Below are 25,841 nucleotides of genomic sequence, written 5' to 3'. Positions count from 1 at the left end.
CTAAAGCATAAAAGCTTAGTGTGCTAATTAAATGTATTGAACCGCTGAAATGAAAAATACCTCAGGATTGACCTATAGTAGGTTTGGGTTATTAAAATCCTTAGTATACTCAATTAGTACAGTTAGGAATACTGTATAGGGACTGAGTCCAGTTCATGATTGTATGTGATTATTCTATGATATGGTTTTATGTATTTTTTTCTTTGAGTTTCCTTTTCTAATGGAAATCCTCTCCTGATGAGTATAATGAGCATGTTATTACTGTTCTAGATATGACTGAACTGAGGGGGTGCATACACTGTGTCGAGTATTGCTGTTGTGTGGGTTATTTATTACCATAACAATTTGTGTGTATGTGCAGTTACAGAGCAGTTCCTGCCAGGATGGTGACCAAGTTCTAGAAAGGATTGTATAATAATCCCAGAACCTTTTAAACAGATTTTCCTCTGAAGGTGTTGTCCTGTATTCAGATTTCCAGGTATTTCTTTATTGTGGTCAAAAGGGGTGAGGAATGTACAATAAGACATCACTAAAAGTAAGAGTGGAAAAAGAAGTAACTGTAGCTTGCTTTGCACTCACTGTAATTAGTAGTTTCCTCCCAATTTACCTTGAGAAGTCATTAGTTGATTATTTTATTACTGGTCTTGTGGTAGAGCTGGCTCTTGATAAGAGATTGTCTGTTATGTCAGCTTGTGGAAGGGATTTTACATGTAAGAGGCTGCTTAGAGGGGATTGTTGAGGTATCTTTGATGAACTCAAGGATTTTTGGCTCCTCCAGAGTCATACTGACTGTTCCTACTTCTCCATAAATTTTTTGATTTATGGAGATAATAATAATAATTTGATTTATGGAGAAGTAGGAACAGTCAGTATGACTCTGGAGGAGCCAAAAGGAGAAGGGCAGAAGTACAGAATGCCTTGGAAACAAGTTCTTTCATGTTCTTTTGGTAGCTGGAAATTAATGTTTCAAGAGCATGTGTCATTCAGGCGTCTGAAGGATGGGGAGGGTGATATGATCAGAGGTGACACACACAAGACCATATAAAGTTATTCGTTATGTCCAATGACACGCTTGAGCCTTGTCATTATAATTCTCTACCTTCTGCACTAGAGTAATCCTGTGTCTATGACTCTAGAAACAGCTTGGTAAACAGATTAAAGGGAAAAATTGTATTCAGATGTTCTAGGTAGAAAAAACTTTATTTATTGAATTGTCTTTTGCTGTCTTGGGTTGATATTAACTTGGAGAGATTAGCTTCCAGCTAACTGTCATATAGCTTTATAACTAAGAAGGAAACATTCCAGCAGCAGCTGATAAATTGCCACAGTGGAAAGCTGCAATCCACTGAACATCTGTCAGTATCTTCTTAGCTATATGCATCCCCCCATCTTTTTTATTTCCAAAAATTTGTGCAGTCTTTGATTTGTGGTTCCTGTGGTGAGTATATCTGAATTTGCTACCTGTTATCTTCAGAAAAAATTATAATTTTGGGATACTTTAAGAAGCGAGACATACTTCCTTCTGTTGCCAACAGAATAAGTATAAATATATTTGGTCTACAGAGTAAGTTCATTGAACATTAAACTTGTATGAAGCCTTTTGCTAGCTTCATGTTGGCAACAAAAAACAATCTAGAAGGTTTTTGTAAGCAGACTTAATAATTTTGACATATTGCTGTGGGGACAGTGGCAGCTTCAGTATTCCTCAGTAGTATTCCAAGAACCTGTTAGAACATTACTTCAGGATTTGTTCTTTAATTCAAAAAGAAACAAAACCTCTCACAGAACAATCCCCAGCCAAAAATCTACTCCATACACCCCCAAGCAAATAGATGAAGAGTCCTGCTGCTGCTATTTTTACCAGGAAATATGTAAGGTGGGATGTGCAGTTGAGCTTCAGTCAGACTTTATTGTGGACTAAATGGTTATCAGAAGTTCAAGTTGTTAAATCGTTCTGCACTCAGGTACCTGATGATCATGACCAGCTGTACTTGTGGTAGTCAGCAAAGTGGTTTCATACTACCATTTTCTTTATTGTAGACAAAACCATAAGGGAGAGTGTTGTAAAACTGACTCTGGAAGAGACATGCCTAAGCTACTGGGAAACCAAATTACAGTAACTGGGATGAGTCGATGGATCCTGACTTTGGGTCAAGACCGAGCAGAAATCACTTCAAAAGGTGCTAGGGATTCTGTCAGCTCAGCTCTTGCCTTTTTTGTTTTCTGGGGTTTTTTCCCCCAAGAATGTAAGAACTGCTGTGCTGAGAGTCCTGACTGTGGAGACTGGTAGGGAGGAAAAGGATTTGCAAGGCAGGTTTGTAGTGGAAAGTTGTTTTTTGTTTCTTTTTTCTTTTTTTTTTTTTTTTTTTAATAAAAACCCCTAGTCTGGCAGTAAGTGATTTATGAACTTTCTCAGAGGTGTTTGTGGTTTCACCAGATCTTTTTTTATACATAGTTCAAGTCTGTTCTTGCCCATCCCTAAGGGGCTCAAAAAAGCCTTGTGGTTCTTGTCAACCACTGTCTGTGACAGTGAGAATCCCTGTTTAGCATATATGGGAATGAGTGGGGGAAATATGACCTTTCAGCTTGAGTTTTTTTTTTTTGCCCTGAAACTGCTCCTTGTTCTGCCGGACTTCTTTGTGTTTTTGAGAAATGGTGGGTGATTGTTTGGTGGCTTCATACTGACAAGTCCCTCTACATGTACTTTTATCATGTGCCAGGCATTCCAGGTGCTGGTCACCTTTACTGGATAGTTATTTTAGTACTGATCATGCTTTCATCTTGTTGAAAAGAGTTTTTTCATGTTATTCAAGAGTTAACTTCGTGCAGGGGGGAATTATATTACTGTCTTGATTTCTTTTGTTTTTGTAACAGTTCTTAAGAGCTTTATTTTCAGCTAGGTAGGACCTTGCCCTCGAATTACCCTCACCTTCACAGGCTTTCTCCATTGTCTGCCTGTGCTTGGTTTTTTTCCCTTAGTGGTTTTTGTTGCATAAACACAGGAAATGTGTGGTCGGGCACACTGTCCTGTCTGGGGCTAAGTGAGGTGGCTGCCTGCTCCGTCCTGCTCCAGCTGTCATAGCTCTGCTCTTCCCAGTTGTTTTGCTTCCTTGAAATGCTGTCACATATGACTGCTGGTCTGATAGTTCCCTAACCTGGCTTGATAAAAATGATTTGTTAGGAAAGAGCAACAATGAAAAAGCTTAAAGTGACTGAAATAATCTTGACGGAAGTGGTGAGTCAGTCAGGTGAAATTTGTTGCTAGTGGGTCTGGGGTGTAGTGATTTCTGTCAGCTGTGATTGCTCCTTGGGCACTTAAAATGTGCTCTCGGCCTTGGCAGGGGTTTAACCTTTTTCTTCTGCTCTTTTTAAAGTGGGTATTTGTCTTTTTTTTAAACTGCATCCTGTATTTTGTAAGGTAGCTAAATTCCATTCTGCTTTTTCTTTCCATAATATTTTTTGTTTCTACTCTGAGTTGTGAATGTGCTAATGATCTGAAATGTTCCCAGTATTCCGTGGATGTGGTGCCTGAGCTTTTACTGTCCCTTGCTTTGGATGTAGGCTGGTGAGAAACAGATTTCCCCAGTGCTGTGGTGGTGGGAGCACAACTCTGCTTGAGCATCACCCATGGCTGTCCTGGTGCACTGGTGACAGCAGGACTGAAGCACTAAAACTGCCTTTTCAGTTGCCTCTTTTCTGGTGTGAACTCTTGCTACGCTAATAAGTGTCATTTCACCCTAAATTATTCCCTGTTTCCCAGCATAAACTTCAGACTTCATTTCACCAGCATGGCTATTTACTTTCTCTGACTAATGCCAGCAATAGTTTTTGGGTGGGATTGTGTTTTACTTCACTACTTTGATGCAGAATTGACTTTCTTCATATACAATCAATATGAAATACTTATTTTTCAGACATCTTGAACAAAGAAAATGATGCATTGTAAATATTTTTGAACAAAAATTTAAGTCTTTTCACTGACAGAGTCCTAAATCAGACTGAAGGAAAAATCATAGTATAGGTCTATCTGCCAAATGAGTTAAATCTTTCCACTTTGGGGTGATGTAGAGAGTATAGTATGAGGTAATTTAGAATATTAAGTTCAGTTCTCTTAAAGGAATATTTATTGCCTATAATATGCTCATGACCCTGAGATTGGCTCAGCTCATCAGAGCCTGGTGCTAAAAACAGCAAGGTTATGAATTTAGTCCCTCTACGGGCCATTTATTTAGGAGTTGGACTCAATGATCCTTGTGAGTCCCAACTCAGAACATTCTGTGAAATCTGTATTAGGCCAGGACTGCTTTCAGCAGAATAAATTAGAATATAATATTTTGACTAATGAAAAAAATGAAGCATTTTCCTGTAATTTCAGCAGTTTGCACAGTGCTGACTCATGGTGTTACAGGTGAGGGCTGCAATTGCTCTCCACTTAGTGCTGAAGAACTTTGTGACTGCAAATTTGGTTTAAATTTCACATTGTTGTTGAAGAAACTCAAAATGTATGCTATTGCTTTCTAGTTTTAACTAGATAAAGTGTTGCTTTAAATTATTTAAATGGCTTAAGATTGCACTGTTTCTTAACAGTAAATAAATCCCTGTAAACATGGTACATTTTGTCATTAGAGGCAAACGGTTTTGGAATTAAGCAGTGCTAGGCAATCTAATTTTTACTTCTGCAGCAGTTGTGAATAGGTTTTTGTGGATGGCAGTTATTAATGATTTTTACTTTAATTTAAAATAAGGCAGTTTTGCTAGAGTTCCTGGAAACTTGCCTGACTTACTATTTAAAGAAGACTTTTAAGTCATCAGTTTCTGCCTCCTTGATAAAGTTACTCAGTGGTTGGCCTTTGTTTTTAACTGTGGATAGAGTTTGGTCTTTTTAAGCTGCCACTGAAGTTAAGTCTGAGCCTTTGCTTACCTCCGACCAATGAGCTTGCTTGTATGAACCAAATAATCTGAAACTTCCCCATCTTCCTGAATCAGCTTTCAGCCAGGCTGGCTGTCCAAAACCAGACTGAGCTCATGGCTGAAGGGGAGGATGAGCATGCTACTGACACTGATATCAGCTACAGCATACTTACAGCAGTTGTCAGTTTAGCCCCAACAGAAGTTTTTTGTCTTCCAGTTTTGGCTCTTCAGTTCAATTGTGTCTTTATTGGTAACATACCAGTGTAGCTTCATTCCTCTTAGTGTGTTTTTATTTCGCCAAGTTGCACTGTTTCTTCATTTTTCAGGAAAAATATAAAAGGAAATTTGTCAGAATGTTTCAAGTTGTTTCTTCTCAGTGCATCTTTGGCACTCAGGGAGAAGGGTCTCCCTCTTTGCTGCTTGAAGAAATAAAACCACTAGTTTCATGAAGTGGGGAAGAATCTCATCACTTAACTCTGAACTTGTACCTTGAGCTACAAACAGATTTGTTTTAAGGCTGCTTTGCATATAATCTCCCTTGTCACACTGTGAGTGCAGTTCCAGGCTGTGCTTCAGAGATAACTCCAGGCTGCTGCTGGCCGGGCCTGAGCTCTGCAGTGCCTGTGTCTGGCTCCAGTGGCCGTGAGCCCTGCTGGGAGCTGACGAGCTGCCTGGTGGGGAGAAACTCCTGAGCCAGCTTTGCCATCATGTCAGCAAGCTGGATGGCCTCACTGGCTGCAGTCCTTACTTCCTGGGCAAGAGGGTGGATGGGACTGAATTTCAGGTGTCAGGGAATGTAGAATGTTTTTCCTTTTCCATTTTAACCTGCAGTTACTTTGCACTAGATCCATGCTATAATTTCATAAGTTTTTTCAGTGTATCTATATTAATTGTTCTCCCTAAGTCTTGATGATCCACCAAACTGGTTCTTTCACAGCATTCTTTTTCTGAATTTTTAAAGGTTTTTTTAATCCTTCCCAATCCATTTTAAGCCAGCCAAATGTTACTTTTAAAATGTACCTCTAATCTGCAATTTTTTAATTGATTTAATAATACCTCTAAAGAGGAAATAGATTCTAAACAGCTAAAACCTGTTACTGAGGTGCCTTTTTTATTTCTGTTGGTGTTGGTTTTGGTTGTTCTCAATAATGTGTATGTCTAGAGAAGCGGACTGAGCATAATATGTAAAAGTATGCATCTGTTCTTCTGTATCCTGATTTTTTGCAGTTGGGCTGGACTTGCAGTGTTCCCTTCGCTTAAATGCTTTTATGTTGTTTGGCTTTTTTAGCACTATCGTAAACCAGTAAATGCAAGATTAAGTAGAATAAGCCTGCCTAAAACTTGAGGTAAATCACATTGCTATTTGCACTCATTTTAAAATCTAAATGTTTCTGTCAGGGAAGTTATTAATTGCTAGAACAAACTGCCAGGAGAATGCTAGATCCATCATTTTTTGGTATAGTCAATCCCTGGATAATGCAGATATCAGTGTGTTCTTTAATCTCCGCTTTTGGCAGGTTTAGTGATCATGTGTCCATACAATGATCTAGTCTAAGACACTGGCTAAGGCTGAATCCAGCTGGAAGAGAACCAGCTGGCTGATTTGGCAGCAAACTAGACTGACACACCCTGGAGCAGCACAACTGTGAGACCAGCACAGGGGAAGAGGTGGTGAAATGAGAATGAGTAGGGAGAGACCATGCAGGGTCACTGCTTTAGCATCAGAATGTTGGAGTCACTGTAAAACTCTGGTCTCTGTAAGTGACTGAAGCAGTCATTCCTGAGAAGCAGAGCCTGTCTGCTTCCCTTTCCAAAGAGGTTAAGTGAGGAATATTCTTTTGTTAAGAGATTTTGGTACAGGACTTGACAAAATTAGTGGGATTTACAAGCTCCATGAGTGTCTGCAGGGTGGGCCATGGGCTGTTTGTTTGAAACCTGTGTCCCAAACAGCACTTCTTGCTCTGTTCAGCTGAGTTGGTGCTGTTTAGAAACCAGATGGAATGAGATGCTATGTTGCAAGTGGGGCAGTGGAAGTGCTGAGGTGAGCAAGGCTTTTGAAGCCATGAAGATAAAAGCAAATATGTTAATCCTATGCTCTCCTGGGTATGGTAGATAAAGAGGCAGCAGATTTTCTTGAGAAGTGCAAACAGCAGAGTGTAGCCTTTTAATTAAGGATAAATTATCATGAACTGTGCTGTTTTGCTCTTGAAAATCAAATATAGGGCTTCCTTTACCTGACCTGCAGGTTACTGAAAATACATCTCATCCTTCAGCACAGGGAAGGAGAGTATCTGTGAAGGGGGAGATTATACTAAAAATCACTACATTGACACATTCACATTATCAGAAACCTAACAGAGTCTGCTTTTACAGCCTACCAGTATCTGAATAAGGATTTGGGGTCAGGAAGTAGGGGAGTTGGAAATTATCCCAGTTGACACCCTTTGCAGCTTGAGGAGATCTTGAAGGCATTTTTAAAATCATTGTGTGATATAGGGATATATATATATATATATATATATTATATATATATATATATATTATATATATATATATATATATATATATATATATAAAAACAGGGTGGGGTCGTCAAGTAAAAGCACAATTAAGAATGAATTGCTTCCTCTTGTTTTCATGTGCTCATCATCTTACTAGATGCTTATTTTGTGGGAAGAGTTTCCTGTTTCAGTCTTAGCACTTCATCCTTACTGAGAGAGAGCTATAAGGTAGATGTATGGAATGTAATGTAAATAGCTTCTAATGTGTAGGTTGTAGGAGAAAACCTGCCCTGATAGATAACCAGTAACAGAAAGCCTCAGGCTGAATGAATAACAGAAGAAATAAAGCTGTTTATAAAATAGGAGATGTGCTGTCAGTACAATAAGGCACAGCCTGCCATCTCCATGCAGCGAGGAGACTGGACTGATTTCCCATCAACACAGAGCTGCTGGATCCTGCTGTTCACTGCTGTATCCTGGTTTTTCAGTTCTGGGCAGTGACTGAAGTGGTAAATCCTGACCTTGTTGTTTGAAAAGCTGAGGTTGTGTTGCTGACTCTTCTCTCTTGATTTTTTTTTTTTTTTTTTTTTTTTTTTGTATGTAGCTGGGTCCCCAGGATTATGCCTGTACTTGTGAATATGTGGGAACAACCAAGAGTATTTCATTTGTGTTTCTGAAATCCAAACTACTCCTTCAAGTGACTGTTGGGAACAGCTGAGGCGAGGGTTGACTTTCTGTGAACTTGCCTCAGGTGCTTTTCCTCCTGATGGCAGCAACTGCTATCCCTTGCTTTTCTGCTATCCCAGACTGCTTTTCATGAACTCCTGTTAAGGCCTCTGATCCCTTCTCAAATTCTTCAAATACCAATCGTGGTGTTACTATCAATTAGCTCTGTGAGACACAAGCACATGCTGTAGCTGCTTCCAAGCTGCATATTTGGTGATCAGCCAGCCATCAGGTTAGAAGGGCAAATGTTGGGGCAGTCCTGAAGTCTTTTCCTTGGAAGGACTGAGATTTGAGTGCTTCAGTGCTGACTCTGCAAAAAAAAACTGAAAATAAAAATTGTACAGCTCTTACTTTTAGAGATGCTGCTCTCTGGAATATTTCAGCCAAATGGGTGTACAGGGGAAGAATTATTGGGAGTGAAGCAGGCGGATGAGCAGGTAGGGACACTCACATAACACTGATTTCTTCAAATGCTCAAGATTATGATCAGGTACCTAAAAAATTCCCCGGTGAATGGGGGTGGTGGATGATTGGTGTGCTGCAGTAGTAATGAACTACCTTACTGTCTGCCAGGGGGCATGAGAACGACAGTAGCCAGCAGCTCCTGGGAAGTGGTTGTTCCCTACTCCCTGGCACTCACAGGCAGGCTCTAAAATACTGTGTCCAGTTTTGCTCCTCCCTCCCCTCAAATGCCGCGGGAATGCCCCTGAACTGGAGAGTTGAGGATGGTTGGGAGGGTGATGCATATGGTGTGCAAGAAGTAGGTGTAGCCTGGAGAGAACAACCTACTCTCCTTCGAGGGACAGTGAAAAATTATGAGCAATGCCTGCAAGTTATGACAGAGGTAATTGCCGCTGAATATAATGTAGAAAAATTATTATGAGAATTCAGTATCAGGGGTAACTGTTTTATCTCCCATCCTTTCAAGGCTTCTAAAATATAGCTGGACAAAGCCTTGAGCAACCTGATTTGACTTTGGGATTAACCTTGCTGTGACCAGTTTGGAATAAGTAACCTCCAGAGGTCTTTCAAACCCTATTTTCCTGTGATTGGAAGCATTGCAAACCATGCAGATTGAAATAATGATCTTAATAAGAATTACTCAAATCCTTCTAAATTCATGTGGAAATAGATATTTGTAAGGACTTGCTCTCTGAACTTTTAGAACATAATTGTCTAATGAAACAATTTTGCCTCCTTTAAAACTGTCTGATTGAGATTGTAGGGTGCCCTTGAGCATCTGCTGTTTTGACTGGCTTTTGTAAAATCCATTTCATAGAGATTTCTTTCTGTGCTTTTCCATCAGATGTTCAGTTTATTGTCTTGACTAAAATGCCCACATTAAAAAGTAAATGAACTTTATGTCACAATTAGTGTGCCCTGACAGCATGGAGTCAGATACAAACACTTGTTCCTGTTGTAATGCTAAGCATATTTTGTGGTTTTGCAAAATTCCAATCTGGGACCATTCAGACTCTTGCATCATGTCTGTTTTTACAGATGAAGGGAACACTTTGTGCATGCTCCAAATAATGCTTTTAAGTTCCTGTAAATTTATTTCAAAGCCAGATTCTTGCCATGTTTGCACAAGTACTAATTGCCATTCAGAATTAGAGATGTGCCAAATTGTAGGCTGTCTGTCAAAGCATTTCTGCATTTCTTTGGAGCATAAAAGGAGTTTTCATTTAAACCCAAAAGGCTTTCAGAGATTTTCTTGTTTTCATAACTCTTGAATTCATAACCTGGGGCTATGATCATGATGTCCTTTTTGGCTAGGAAAATTCTGGAAAAAAACATCTGCAGGAGAAGCTGAAGCTTTTATACTAATGTGGAGTCCTGACAGAAGAAAGGAAATTTCAAATACAATTTTTGATTTTTTTCATGGGAATGACTTTGTAAAAAGAGTTCTCAGATAAGCAACAACTTCAAACTTATTTTTGTGAGCGAATTATCTAATGAAGGCTTTGAGGGAACACATGTAAATACTGTGTTGACCTCAAGGTACTTTCACTGCTTATTTGGTGCTTTAGATTTGAACAAAATATAGATGAGGCATGATTCTTTTGTTCTTTAGTGCTTTTTTGGCATGGCTTTGTTTTAGCAGAACTTGTAATTTGGTGTTTTGTGACTCACCTTGAATGTTTTGCCAAATAGATGTTATAAAATTAACTTAAAGGAAGGAACAGAGGAAGAGGCATAAATCTATATATGGAACGATGTCTGAGTCATGGCTTCAGAAAATGTGGTGTGGTTTTTTTTTAAATATGTTCCCCTGTGCCCTCAAAGATCCCTGGTTTTCTCTGCAATGTGAATTAGTAGCATTTTTTCACTTCCGCTCGCGGAGACATTTGCTGCCTTTCCTGCAGGTGTCAGCTCTTATTTCTGGGCTGGTTTCTTGCTCTGACTGAAGGAAATAACATGCAGCACAAACCATCACTTTCTGCTCCATGTCACTTCCCAGGCAAAATGTTTTGACCTCCTTTGTCCTTATAAAGTATTAAATACCTGGAGGTGGTTGAGGTTTTATTCAAATATTCCCATTTCATGTCTTGCGCTGTAAAGGGAATGCTGCTCATAGAAGTGGGGGGTTAAATTAAATACACAATTGTAACATTTATTCAATTTATGACTGAGTTTAAGACAAGTATTTCTGATAATATTGGAGAAGACATGAAGGGGCACTTCTAGAGTTGATAAATGTGGAGTGAGGTATTCCTAAAATATTTTTCTTCCCATCTGGTTGTCAGTGGTGACTTATCATCTACAGCACCGTTGTAAAATTATGAGAGTATGCATGGAGACAATTTGCTTTAGGTAAGTGAAAATTGACAAACATTCTTTTTTCAGTTGTGTTTTTTCTTATGCAGTGTTAAGCACTATAATGCACTCAGTAAATTATGGGAGTCTAGAGCGGGAAAAGGAGGCATATGTAGTTTGTGTCTTTCAGAGCAGGCTGCTGGGCAGGGTTTCTGCTATACTGTTTAGTGTCCTTCCCAAAGTCTCTTGCTAATTGCACCAGAGCCAGCACGAGAAACTGATGTTTGAGGTGGTTGCTGTTAGAATGCAATGAGTTTCTCATTAGTTGAAATAATTTGGGAGGAAAAGCCTATATTTTAAACTGTTTTAAACTGCTCATTTTCCTAATTATTTCAGGCATTCTTACTGGGCTGTAAAATTCAACACAAACTTTGTATTAAAAATGCCTGGTGAGTCATATCTTGGAGAATGCACCATTGCCTTACTCAATCTCAAAATGCCAGGCGGATTCAGGGCGGCTTCCAGATGGACGAGTTCTGCGCTGACAGAACCGAGTCTCCTGGCTTTAGACTGTCTCAAGGGTAGACTGCTATTTTTATTTTATTTTTATTTTCCCTTTTTTTTTTCTTTTTTTTTCTCTAGGGAAGCTATGGATGTAGAGGAATTGTTGCTTTAAGCAGAAAATATTTGTTCTAGAACTGGGTGATGCAGCACAGTGCAAGTTACAAAAGAAGTAAGGAAAAACAGCATATACTGCAGGGTGGACAGAAAGCAAACGAAAAAGAAACTATACAAGTTGTCTTATCACAGTCTTGAGACACTGGAAGAGTGTGCTCAGAGAAGCTGCAGATGTTTCATCCCTGGAAATGTTCAAGGCCAGGCTGGATGGGGCTTGCAGCAACCAGGTCTGGTGCCAGGTGTCCCTGCCCATGGATGTTCTTTAAAAGTTATCCAGGCTATCCTGTGATTCAGGCACAAATACCTTTTATGATTTTTTTTATTATAAAACATACAAATAAATTAACAAATCCCTGCCATTAGCATGTTCTTTTTAAGACATCCTGTAACTTTCACAGATTTCTTATAATCCATGAGATCTTTCATATCTCTCACTGAAGTTTCTTACTTACACTTTTGATTTTACCTTTACAGCTGACAGGAAATTCTGCAGAAGTTGGCCAAACTGAAATTAGTTTCAGCCACTAAACATTCTCCATTAGTTTCAGCCGCTAAACATTCACACAAAAATACCTTCTCACTGCAGTACCACTGACATCCAAATCACGAACTCTTAGACAGTACAACCCCCAGCCAGCTCCAGGTGCTGTCTCACCACCTTCAGCAGCAGGAGTTCCTTCTTGAGGTCTAATCTGAAGTTTTCCTCTGTCAGTTTAAAACCAGTGCCTCTAGTCCTGTCACTACAGACCTTGGGAAAAAGTATATACTGAAAGAATGCAATAAGGTACCTGTTATCACTAGAAAGTAGAAAAGGTGGTAAGACCAAAGAGGAAAATTGCAGAAGTGCTGTTGTGTCAGCTTGTTCCTTCCTCTCTTGCAATGGTATTTTTTTCCCTTTAAGCCCATAGCACTTCATCAGCATGGGAAGCTGACAGTAGCTGGGATGTTGGGGCTCAGGAGTAGGGAAGCAAAGGCATGCATGAAATATGGGATATTGTGAGAGTTTCAAGGTTGCTTTGTTGCTATTTTTTGGCTTTCTTGTTGTTGCTGGTTTTCTCTGCGGTGTGTGTTTATTCTGAATTCTTTCTTTTTTTCCTAAAAGCTATCTTTATAGCAGTTTAAAATATCGTCATTGTAAGCACTGGAGAGTACTTACTAAGTTTTTAAAAGGTCTTGTTAGCCACCACATATCCAACAGTTCTGGCTGGGCAGCCCATGTGCTGAGGAAGTGGAAAGGGGCTTGTTGGGAATTTAGCCTGAATGCAGCAGTGTCTGACTGGGCTCACTCATCTAATGCTGTTTTGAATCTGCTGAGCCTTCTGAGATGGGGTGTGTTGAAGAGAGAGTGAAGGCTCATACTTACTTCAGCATGAAATTACTTTAAACAGAGCAAATCCGGTTGTATCCAAACTGAGTCCCCACTGGGTGACAGCTGGGTGTTGTGGTGCTTCCAGAGACTGGGTGGACATAGCTGAGCTGGTTTTATGTAGAATCAGCTTGGGTCCAACACTGTGTGTTTGTATGTATTGGAGGCATCTTTAGTGCTTGAAAGGATTGTTTGTTTGCCCAGCAGCCTGAACTAATAAATTGTACAGATTTAGGTTCTCTGTTTTTGAAATAATCCATGACTGGAATAATTAGCTTACAGCAAATTGGGAAGTAATTGTGTATGCTTAAAAGAAAATGTACATGAAAATATTTCTATTTTATTGGCATTTAGTTGTATTATTATAAACTAATGAAAGAATTCTCATGGCTCTGGGCATTTTGCTTAAAATAAGACCATAAGTCAATAATTGAATAAATGAGGTCAGCAATATCTTAAACTGCAGAGAGCCTCCTCTGCCACATCCTTTCCTTGTGGCAGCAGAGTTTGCTTGGCTGTCACATGGGATCAAAGCTTCAGGAGCAGGAGGAGGTGTGACTGCTTTGGTACAAAGCCGTTTATCTGGACTGGAGCTGGCACAACTGGTGTGGCTCCCTTGGGAGGAGGCACAGGTAGAAATGGCTCTGCCATGTGTCACTGCCACTCCAGGGGCTGTACAGGAGACACCTGACCTCCTTCTGAGCTCCTGTGAAGGTAAAACATCTCATTGGTGATGCTTAATGCTTGGAGTAGCTCTTGTGATGCAACTATTTGTAAGTCCTCCACGTGGAACGTGAATGTGATGTCTCTGCATGGCTCAGCTCAGTGAAATGTCTACTCTTCTGTGTGGTGTGGCTCAAAACTGGTGACTGTACAGTTCAATATGTGTGGACTGCATGGTTTCCATTAGCTAATAACACTTTTTCGGTTTCTTAATAGCATGGAACATCCTTACCGTCAGACTTGACAGGAATCCGGTGATCTTGTATCAGTGATGTGTTATATTAGGATGTGGTTTCATGGCAGATACTGGCTTTGAGCAAAGCAGCAAGTGCTGAGGGGCAAGATGAGTGGATCTGTAGGGGGAAATTGCTCATGTGAGGGACCATATTCAGATTTTAAGTTTTGGGCATGTTTATAGCATTGTAGTTTTAGTCTTGTCCCGTGGACACAATGCCTGCTAAAGATTAATGTGCATTAAGTGTGTTCCTGGGTTTAGTTTCAGTGAAAATTCCAGATTACTTTGTGAGACTGTTCCACACTGAACTGAACCACCACAAATGAGGGTGGTTTAGAGCTTCACTAAGCAGTGTGCTCCTGATCTGGGGTGTAACAGGGATGTAGAGGTTGATCTAAAGTGGGTTTGAAGCAGTCCTGTGTCTGACCCGGCAGTGAGACATCTTAAGGAGATAAACTTGCAGAAAGTTCTCACTACAGGCTTTCTCTTGGGCTGTTTTCTTTATCTGATTCACCAGTATTATAAATAATTACTAATTTAAGCAGAGATCAGGGGAAGGGACCACTGAATGCACACAGAAGAAAGCAAGGGATCACAACATCCTTGGGTCAAGATGTCTTGGAAATACAGCTTTGTGGATTTCCCACTTTGTTGGTGTTGTAACTTTATTGGGCGCCATGTGAAGGGAAATAGGAAATACTGAATGTTTCTGTTCAAGGTTCAGTCCCTCAGTTGTTCTCAGTTGGATGGTTATTGGGGTGTGAAGGGAAGGACTTTTGCACAAGACCAGTGCTCAGAGTGGTTTTCCTGGTAGTGGGAAATGCGAGGTGCTCCTCTCTCCTCAGATTGAGGGAGAGCAAACCTACATCTGTACCCCAGAGGAATACTTGGATCTTTGGGGAACTGGTCATTCTGGTCATTTGTAACCAGGAATGTGTAGCAGATGGACAGCCAGGAGGGAGCCTGGCTGCAGAGCAGTGGCAGCTCTTGGCCAGGAGGGACTTGTCTTTCTTTGGTTCCTCAAACCCTGGTGCTCACCTTGTGCATGTGTCTTTACAGGAAAGCTTTGTAAACAAAGCTCACAATTCTGGGAGCTAGAATTTTAAGGGCAGTGGGAAGTTTGTCAGGCCTTTCTATTTAAGCATCTGAGTTGTCATCAATGACTCAGGTCAGGTTGACAGGAAATTACATGGTATTGAAGAGGAAAGAAAACATTCTTATAATCACGTCTTATGTTTAACACTTAGGGAAGTGTTTTCATTGTTCAGCTTTTAAACGCCTGAGCTACTTTTTCAGTGTTAAGGTCTGTCTAAAGTGGCTGAACATATACCATTATATTAGTATTAAACCAGCTGGAATTCTTATAGCTCATAAATTGTAGAAGCATTTTTGTGGGAAAGCAGTTGGAAAGATCATTCTCCTAAAGTTCAGCACCTGATTTTGAAACAATTGTGAAGAAGAGTACGGTAGTGAAAAGGGTAAGATTTTTGTCCTCTGTGGTCTTTTGTCTTTAGTCTAAACTTGGTCTGCTATAAAATATCTTTGTAACTCTATTCATACATAATAACAAAATTGTTAGGCTTTGTTTTATAAGAGACTAAACTTGGCAGGTTTTACTTGATAAATGTAAATTTATCATGTGGAAATAAAAGTACTAATGAAGTTTTAGACATCTAGCAACTCTGTTGTGATAAATTGGAAAAGCGAAAGCTCAGTTTGTAACATAACTACAGTTCTGCTGGCAATGTACTTCTGGAGGTCACACGACTTTCCGTGGTTGTTGTTCCAATAAATGACTTTGAACTGGCCTGAAACCTGCCTGAAGAGACTTTTATGGAGCACTGCAGCAATTCTTGCTGCTTCACACTGGACTGTGTCCCTCTCCAGGCCTGCAGCAACTTTCAGCAAGGCTTCCCAGTATATACAAGGATTTCAGTTATCTAATGAATCCCTCTCCCCTCTTTTTAAAAAAATGTATAAGCTATTAAAGTGTGTTTTTAATGGAATTTATTTTAAATCTGGATTGTCTTTTTTTGTCTACTGCAGAAAGGTCACTGGGTTCTGACAACATTGTAATACCCTAAACAAAGTACCAAGAATGTGAAATTGTGCTCTTTGCTGGATGAGGGCCTATTTCTATTGAAGACACAGTCATGTTAGAATTTTGCTGTATTTTCCACTCTTCCTTGGTTTATGTTTTGATTTCTGTTTTAGGGCTGCCAGAGGGCCTTAGTTACCTCTTATAGGCAACTTTGGAAAGTGTCTGAGTAGCTGAAGGCGTCCTTTGTTTAAAGTTGGAGAAGATGGCTATAATGTGGCCATGCTTTTTGGGAAACTTGGCCTCTGTCTTGGCACTGGGATGTGGTTGGCTGAAGAGCTGGTTGTATAAGGTTTGAACAAGTGGGGAGTCCAGCTGTGCCAGCAGTGACTGAATGCCTGGTGCAGGCAGTGTTGCTGTCTTGGCTGACCGTGGAGCGATTTTGTCAGAGGTGTTAGGTAGGACACTTTGTGCTGTAGGGAATAACATAGTCTGTAGCTGCTGCTGACTGGGTTTGATGGGTTTGGTGTGTTTTATCACAGAATCAGCCAGGTTGGAAAAGACCTCTGAGATCGTGGAATCCAGCCTATGACCAAACACCATGCAAAACCCTCAGTGCCACATTCAGTCTTCCCTTAAACACCTCCCTGGGCTGGCTGTTCCAATACATGATCACTCTTTTCATCCTTTTGTGAAGAATTTCTTCCTAATGTCCAACCTAATTGTTTCACTCTTGTTAGTAAGGTTGTCATCTTACTAAAAAGCAAGAGCTGAGCAGACCCCTCCCACAGAGCCATCTTCCTCCAAATATGTCCAGTCAATAATTTTTTTTTGTAGCTCTGTTGATTTGAATCAGTCAGTTGCCCCTGAAAATGGGCCAGAACTTTCAAAAAACACCATCTGGAAGGTTTCCTGAGCATATTGGAAAGCTGTCATCGGATGACAGTATGTTTATATATGTTTAAGTGGCATTTGTTTGTTTTCATTTTGTCCCACTGCCTCTTGTGTTTTCATTGGGCACTGCTTCGTCTTTTCCACACCCTGATTGATAAGATATCCCTGAGCTTTTTCCCAGTTCTTTTAGCCTTTCCTTGTATGCAGATACTGTAAAAATTCAGGAGAAAGTTGTCTGCCCCTCTCAGGTGAAATTTAATGTTTCCTGGATGTGCTAGAAAAGCACAGTAAACCTCACAGTGTTCCTGCTTAAGCCTATTTTTCATTTGAGACTTGATCGCTATGGACTTTAAGCTTCAGATAATTGATTTGAGTGAGGTTTGAAAATGAGAAAGCAGTGTGAAAAGCAGAGGGGAGATAAGATAGAGGGGTTTGATAGCTTGTGCTGCTGAGGAGTTCTGCTGCACCTTCTTCCAGTTCAGAATTTTTAAAAACAGTTTTGACTAGGTTATGTTGCTGGAGTCCACCTTACTGCTGACTGATTGCAGTATATCTGTTCTTGAGTAAAACTTTCAAAAGTGAGAACCTGAAGCATTCAGAACTAGTACAAGCATTAAGAAGTAAAATCAGTAAACTAATGTAATTTCTGGTTAGTGTTATTATAAGGAGTTGTGATTCCTTAAAAACATTTTCTGTCATCGCTGGACTCTGTTTTTACTTGGGTAAATATAGTACTTAAGTATTTTTCAGAGATTTATTTAATCTGGACTATTTTGGCAGTACAGAGGTTTCTTGCCCATCACCTGGATGATTCAACTAATGCTACTTGCTGATATTGAAAAGCAAAACTTGTAAGTGTTCTTGAGGACCACATAGTAGCAAGACATGGGATGTGTAGCTCCTTGCTGATCCTCTGCCTTCATATGAAAAAAATCTATGGGATGAAATACCTTGACATTCCCCATGGTACCTTCCATTTCCACAGACGAGGCAACAGAATTCATACCTGTTTTGTCTTTGTATCCATGAGAGCAAGGGTGGCTTTGGGTATCACTCATAAGTACAAGAGGAAATTCAGCACCTCAATTGCAAATGTAAGAAGTTGATGTCTGTTTACTGCTATTTGTCTTTGGAACATAAAGACATGTGGATGATGACTGGGAGGTTTTTCAGGTTCTCTATTTGTTGCTGGCATGACCAAGTAGGTGTTTAGTAGTCTGGAAAGGTGACCAAATGAATGTTCTGTGCATTTCAAACACAAATACAGAAATGTTCTCCCAAGGGAATAAATAAGCTTTCAATAGAATTGGTTCATGTTGACACAGTGTGGGTGTGATTATCTGCTGCTACTGTGGAAAAAGAACCAGGTGTTTGGCTGTTCAGGTCACTGCTGTGAGCATTTGCCATGACTGACACACTGTTGTGATCCATTTTCCATTTTTAGCTTTGTAAAGCTGTTCCATAGGATATGCTGTGCGCTAATGTGCTTCAAATCAGGAGAGAAATATGTGACATGGATATTTCTTACATTTTTCTACATTTATAGATTTCCAGAATGGCTGGGTTGAGTTGGTTGGAAGGTGATGTTTTCATTTGCAGACTCTTAGGTGATGAATGGCTGTTGTCTTTATGATTTGTGACTGCCAGAATTTCCTGTATGTTTGGCAATATTTTGTCAGCCGCTCAAGAGACAATTGTGTGCAGAAGCAAGACAGAACTACTCTACTTGCTGCAGGCAATAATGGGGGAATATAATGCTTTGAAACAAGCTTAAAGAGGACATTTGGCAAAGATAAATGTCTACAGTACAAAAAGCATGTGCTAGAAGATCCAGGTGCATTTCATAGGCAGGTAGCTGGTGATGACTTCTGTTCATAAAGAAGAAAATTATTTGTTTTTTGTTAAAGGAAGAAAGATTAAAAATTAAGTCTTCAAATTAACTCTCGCAAAATTAAGTCTTCATGATGATGTCTACTGGTTCCTTTGTTAAAGGGTGCATTCAGAAAATAGTTTGCCACACATATCATTCAACCATCTCTTGCATTCATGGCACCATCATGTAGTTCTGTTTTTTACTAAGGGTTTTCTGGCTGTCCATAGGCAGCAGAGGGATAAAGGCTTAATTGCAATCACTGCAGCTGCACTTGTGATTAAAACTGCCCACAGATCAGAATTACACATTGGTTTAATGCAGCTGTAAGTTCAATAACAAGGAAATAATGCTTCTTCTTATTTGATTCCTTCATTTTTTAATTAATTGTTGGGTATTATTATGCACTAATAAAATAGGTTGTTAGAAGTTTTTTTTTTCCCAGGTTAATCTTTCAGGATTTCTGTCTTTTCACCTTGTGCTCTTGTGCATTGTGATCTGCAGAGGAAAGGGAGGTTTTAGTGAGGACAGTGTTTTAACATTTGGCAGTGCCTGGATATTTGACTGAATTTGAGTGAGAGGGAAGATTATTTCATTGCTGCAGGTTTGTGGAAATTTCAGGCATGAACAGAATTTCTTGATGATCAAATGGGTCCTTATTGCCAAACAAGCCTTAAGCTGCCAGTGAGCAACTCTCGTGGATCTTGTGCAACAGATGGAGCAGTGTGTGAATACACTGCTGTGCTCCTCTGAGTAAACTTAATTGTATCAAAAGTAAAGCTCACTTGCTTATTCTACCTTGCACAAACCAAATGACTCTGAAGGAGGGTGCTTTTTTACATATTTGCCATTTAAGTTGTATGATATTGTCAATCACACACCTTCTGGCTGTATTGAATTTCTTGGATCAAGCCTGCAAAAATTCTGTTCGTGCAGCAATTAGTTTTTTGCAAACATAGTAATAGGCTCGAGTATGAGGATTAAAGCATTGCAAGTATGTACCATACACACAGTGTCTGATCCTTGGCCCCAAATGGGCACTGAGTCAGAAGCATTTGCCCTGTGGGCAGTGATTCATAATTGGTAAATCTTCAGCTGGACCTTGGTGGGAAAAAAAAAAAAATCATTGCCAGCAATTCCTTCCACCAGACATGAAGGAAACCTACCCACCGTCACCAAAATACACCCTGGTGTCCTCTTCCTAAATTTACTTTATTCTAATAGGTGACTTTCCAATTGTTTCTCCCTCTCAAAAATACGTGGGAAGCTCACAGTTCACAAATGAGCATTGCTGTGAGGGAGATGTTTGTTGTTAGCATTCATTGTTAGGTTTGCCTTTGGAACATGCACGGCTTTCAAGTTGCATTTCCCAGTCTGGGTTGTATTCATTGTGCATGTTTGTTTGTGTTTTTTTTCCTTTTTAGTGGACTATATTGTGGAATATGACTATGATGCAGTGCATGACGATGAGTTAACAATCCGAGTTGGGGAAATCATCAGGAATGTGAAAAAACTGGAAGAAGAAGGATGGTTGGAAGGGGAGTTAAATGGCAGAAGGGGCATGTTCCCTGACAATTTTGTGAAGGTGAGTTTTCTGCATTGCTTTGATTTTACTGTGATGGTGTGGCTGGGTCATTGTTACTGAAATAGTTGGAATACACAAAAGTTGTATTTGTAACAGGATGATTTTTTTTTTTTTTAATGGGAAGACATTCAAGATGCTAACTTTTTTTTATTATGCTTTTGAAAATTTTTTTTAAAATTAACTTCTGCTGTCTTACTTTTAACATTTATTTTGGCCTGTATCCTTGCATTATGTGTTCTATGTCACTCTGACTTCAACCAAGTTGTCTGTAGCCATGGTTACCTGCTTTAGTGGGATGAACTGATTAAAAAAACAAGAATATGAAAAACCCCTAAACCTACCCCTACAGAAGACGTCCAGACATGAGATAGTTGGTAAAAGTAGGGTCACAGCTCAGCTCATCTGTAATGAAAAACTGCATCCTCAGTTTTGTGAGGATCCACATCCACATCCCCAAGCTGTGCTGATGTGGATTCTTCCACCTGGATCAAGCTGCTTTTTTTGAAGGGGCAATTCAGCTTTACCCTGGACTTTGCTGCTGGCACTGCCTTTTTTGTGACTCTGCAAACTCCTTGGTGTAACACTTCCATATAGTCCTAGTGAATGTATGTATTTCTGCCCCTGTTAAAGTGAAATGAATTCTTTGCAAACCAGAACTATCCAGTATCACTTACTCTGATACTTTCATGTTGTAAAATCTAAGGGGATATTAGTACAGTGCTATAAACACTGTTTGCACTTAACTTTAAATTTGATAATTTTTTTTAAAAATTGAAAAAGTGAAATTATTATTTTCTGATTTACTATGAGGGGTTTTAAGATTTTCCTTTTAAAACCGATGGGAACAATCAGTTGTTCTCAGAGAGGGTCTCCTACCAAGGGAAAGTTTGTACAAATGCTTTTCACTTGTCTAACATTTTCAAGTTGCTGGTAGTTTAGTTCAAAGTAATTTTTGGGTTTTGAGTCCTGTATAAATAGTAATTTGACCTCAAGTGGTGTTTGATGATCACTGTGATGATGTTCTTAATTAGCTCTCAAGTGCTGTGTAGGGAGAAAGCATCAGCCTCGGCTCTGTGCTGCTTTGTGGGTCAGCAACTTGTCCTGGGTCAGATGTGACATGTTTCTGTGTTAATTACCATGCATGTTGGGTCTTTTCTTGCCCTTCTGCAGCTGTGGCTTTTATAAACTTTATTTAAAATTATTTCCATCCTGACATCTCAGCTGCAGGTATTTTTAACTTTCCAGCTGTTTCTATGTGCATGGCATGGTTGCATGTCCTGAATTACAGGGGACAGTCAGTTTTCCAGAAGGTGTAGTGTTTGGAGAAGCAGAAGGGTGTTTGGAGAAGCAGAAGGGAAGTTGTGTAGAAGAAAATTATCACTTTTGTTTCATGACAACAGGGCTAACTTACCTTCTTGGTGCTGGAGCTGAGTGCATTTATAAGGCTGATTTGGGAACTTTGCTTTGAGATGGTATGTTTAGGCAGGTATGTTTTGATGTTGTGCAGTGGTGAGATCATGGGAAAGCATTAATTGTTAGGGAGGTAAAAGTTCTGTGTTTGCTTCATGGTCAATTTAATGACAGGTTTTTTTTTTTAAAGTTAATTTACAGGTAGTGATAGTTTGAGAAAATATTTCTGGGAAAACAGTTGCAAAAAAGTGTTTTGGTGGTGTTTTGTTGTTGTTTGCTTGTTGTGCCTCCTCTCAAACCATTCTCATTTGCTGCTGTAGTAGGTTGTTGGATCATGCTGCAGAATCTATGGGATATTTCTATGACCAGACTGCTGCAAGTACCGAGCCTCAGCAGCTGAATTCAAATGCTGCTTCTTGGCCTGGTGTGCTGTTAACACCTGCAGGGTGTGGGTGGCCTGCTGGAGGGGGTGGAAATGAGCTCAAGCAGGGCTGGACTTTGGCCCTGTGAATGAGGAAAGTCCCTGGAGAGATGGATTTATTTGTTTGCTGCTGAGAGTAGCCACCACCACTGGGAGTGGTAAGAGCAGTGAGGATGCTGACAAGAAATGAGTATTGCTGACTTCTTATGACCCACATGAAAGGGAAGGAGCACAAAAGTCTGAAAGAAGACAGAAATGTGACCAGAGAGCGCAAATTGCTGTGGGCAGTACTAAGGGTTGCACCAAGTTTTACACATTTGGTTGCAAAATTCTGGGGCTCTACTTAAATATTTATCACTTCCTGAAAGGATCATCTTACTCTCCTGTTATGGGTGTAATTTCATGCATTAAATGAAGATCTGGCCTGAATGCATTATGTGGTTAAATTTGTGGGTTTTCGGTGACATATATATACAGACTGGTTTGTTAAGAATTTGAACTGTGGTTAGGATATAGCCTCTCCATGAATGGTAAATTTTAATTTGTGCTGATCTGGAAAAGATGAAAATTTGAAGCTGAAAGTGCATGTTTTATCCACCAGATTTGCCTTCATGTATAAAATTTAAAAACATAATAAATATGACAGATTAAACTGGGTAAAGATAAACATGTTTTCTTTGTCAAATGTTAGATGTTATTAGAGAAGATAAATTATTTTTTAAAAAAGAAATAAAAGCCTTTGATTTTCATCAACTGGAAGAGAATTGGGAGGAAGGTTCTAATTCAAGCTAGTTTGTTTTTGCTAATTTTGTTAGTTTGTCTCTTCTTCATCCTGTGTGAGGGCAGGGAAAGAGCTTGTTGCCTTGGTGCCAGCTGCAAACTGTCCTTGTCTGTTGGGCAGTGCAAAGCTGCTTCTTGCCTGTTAGAAGGACAAGCAAAATATGGACAGGAGGATTATTGCTGCATGCTGCCTGAATATGTTGGATGCCCCAGATTCCGACTGTATCCTCACTGCTAAAGCAGATCACCCCCCTTCTGTTCCCTCCTTCTGGGCTCTGCCCATGCATTGGATTTACTGCCATTTTATGCCACTTCTCATGCTTTGACAAATGCATATTTTCTGTATGAAGTATGACTGAGTGCTGTCAGCTTAATTTTGGGTTGTTAAAGCAGGAAATAGATTTCTCATCATGTCTTCCTTTTATTTCTCAGGTCTTCTAAATATGCAAAATAATTTTAAGTTGTGGTGGTAGGCTTGTTTCATGCCGTGGTAGCAGTTGGGTCTTTGCTGTAAGAAGTGCAGCAGAGGAAGCTGAGACTGTGTTTTTAATTGGGTTAATTTGTTGTACAGTGTGGGTGTGCTAAGCACAGTGTGACTTTGAAATGCTGTAATGTAATGATGTAATGTAATGCTGATGCTTGGCACCTTGTAACACCATCTGGTAACTTTTTGGTTGGGATTTAATGGCTTCTACCCAAGCCTTTTTCATATTGATGGGGAGATCCTGGAGAATGACCAGGATGTCTGGTTCCTGGTGCCAGCTGGGACCAGGATGTTTTCTGTGAGCCCATCACTTGCTGGGTTAATGAGCAGTCTGAGATGGTCTGTCCTGAAAGGTGCAGTTCTTGGTGCTGATGTGCATTGTTTTGCTTTAAAAGAAAGAGCACTGGTAGACTCAGCTAAAGGGAACCCCATAAAGCTTCTGAAACATCCTCAGATACTACTGTGCAGTGCCACGGCATGGGGTGGGGAGTGGGAGGTGTTGTAAAAGTTGGCTGTGAACTCTGCGTGTGGGCTGTCCAAAGCAGTCCTAAAACCAGGAGATGGTGGTAAATGTACAGTTGAATACAAGCAGGTTAAAAGAAAAGTGCAGGCAATTACACTGCCTACTTGTGAAGCTCATTTCCCTGAATTTACTTTTCAGTGCTGCAGCTTCTTAAAGATGTTCTGCCTCTATTGCAGAGTTGGGTTTTGGAGTGCACACGTTTCCAGTGTTATTAACAAAACCTCATCTGAAATTCCTGTTTAAACTGTGTGCATATACTCTTTGAGTGGGGTTGAATTAGAGTTATTGTTTCTGACATTGTTATTGCCATTTTTCTGCTTCTTCCTGTATGGGCAATTTAAAATAAACAACTTCATAAATTCCTGAAAGGATTTAGCAATGGAACCTAGCAGACTTTTATTGTTTTCTTTGAGAGCAGCTTTCCTTTCTAAAATCATCACGGTGAAAAATGTGCACGCATTCGTTAGTTTCCAGTGTGATTTAGAGAAGTGTAGTAATGCTGTTGGATGGAATGTGTGAAGTTTTTTGAGATATTAATGTGTGTTGAATGTGGAAGACTTTTTGATTTTTTGGGTTGGGTTTTACCTCTCTTTGCTTCTGGACTTTATATACTATACAGGAACAGTTCTCTGAAAGTGAAGATTGAGAGGCCAGGCCTCCCCTCCTTCAGGAAATCCCCCAGACCTCCCTCTTTTCTCAGGCTCAATGAATCTTAACTCCTTTTTTTTTGCATTTACTTTGACAAGATGGACTAAGATTCATTTTTGTTGATTTATTTGTTTTGAGTAATTCAGTTCACTCTCCAGACACCTGTTGTCTTGATAACTGAAAGTGATGATTTGGTGTTCATCCTTCTGCTTATTTTCTTAAGGTTTTTGTCTCTGCATAGCTGAGAAGTGTTTTTTAAGAACTGAAGTTCCTTGCTTTATTTCATTTATTGCTATCTTAGTTTTGTAAATAGTTGTATTGTGAGTAATAGGCTTTGCATGGTAGTAAAACCAGTTTGATCATAAGCTCACGGCAGTAACTCGGATGAGGGAGGAGCAGTGGATAGATTAATCAGTAGCTTTCATCCGTTAAGGATGTTTGCCAGCAGGCTCTGGGGACGTTCTGGTGAGCGAGCTGGGCACTGCTCTGAGTGAGTTTGGGCCATGCAGCCCCTCAGCCTTGGAGCTGGTGCAGGGACAACCTCTTGCCTGCACAGGTGTGAGCAGCTGCTGCTGCTCTAGCACTGAGCCTGGATCCTCTCCAGGTTAACATGTGAACTTTGCTCACTGTGACATTTTTCTTCCTACTCCTAAATAAAAAAAGGCTGCCACACTGGGCGTGTTCGAGCAAATATGTCCTTGGAAGTGGTAAGCTTGTTTTATTTTCATATGTTTTTAACATCAAATGCTGTAAACAGACTTTGTATTCCAGGGTCGTGAATGGAGACAGCATGAATTTAAAAATTATGCTTGCAGTATGAATTTGAGAGTTTATTTAGTATATGGTGTAAATTCTTGGTGTTAGAATTTTTTGTGTAATAAAATCACTTGGGGTTGGTTTAGCTCATGTCCCCTTCTGTAGTATAGGGAGAGGCTTACAGATTGCATACAACTGCTTTGCTTGCAGAAAGAGATCCTTTCTAAAAGGATTTGTTTTCAGTTGATTCTTTCTGTTCAACTTCCTGGTCTGTGTGTTTGTGAAGCAAAACACAGCCCAAGCCTCTTTCTTCCCTTTTCATCACCCCTAGACGAACACTTTAGAGTAGCACCACTGACCTACCTTCTTAAGCCTGCCTCTGTCCTGTATTATCACTGTTGGAATGCTGTTAAACCCAAGTGAGCTGTGAACCAGTGAGAGAAGTTTTGGCTGAAAGCTCCTTCAAGCGTAGCATCTTCCTTAATTCCTTTTCAAAAATTGACCTCACCTAGAACTTTAAACAGGAATCATGGAG

The 25,841-nt window shown here is 39.9% G+C and overlaps 1 protein-coding gene across 5 annotated transcripts in view; it reads left to right on the top strand.

Annotated features, from left to right (window-relative positions):
- Window positions 1–25,841, top strand: part of CD2AP (CD2 associated protein) — a 76,290-nt gene that overhangs the window by 1,410 nt on the left and 49,039 nt on the right. For 2 of the 5 annotated variants that reach the window (XM_030236076.2, XM_018921494.3), the window contains exon 2: window positions 20,124–20,284. In XM_030236076.2, the coding sequence (XP_030091936.1) occupies window positions 20,124–20,284 (161 nt within the window). Of the gene's footprint in view, window positions 1–13,543; window positions 13,654–15,220; window positions 15,376–20,123; window positions 20,285–24,997; window positions 25,258–25,841 lie in introns of those variants that run through there. The other 3 variants (XM_018921490.3, XM_030236077.2, XM_018921501.3) reach the window with 3 other exon arrangements.

The sequence above is a fragment of the Serinus canaria genome, chromosome 3, assembly GCF_022539315.1.
Source record: "Serinus canaria isolate serCan28SL12 chromosome 3, serCan2020, whole genome shotgun sequence".
Classification (NCBI taxonomy): Eukaryota; Metazoa; Chordata; class Aves; order Passeriformes; family Fringillidae; genus Serinus; species Serinus canaria.
The sequence above is the reverse complement of the archived record's forward strand: the minus strand, read 5'-3'. Positions and strand labels throughout refer to the sequence as shown.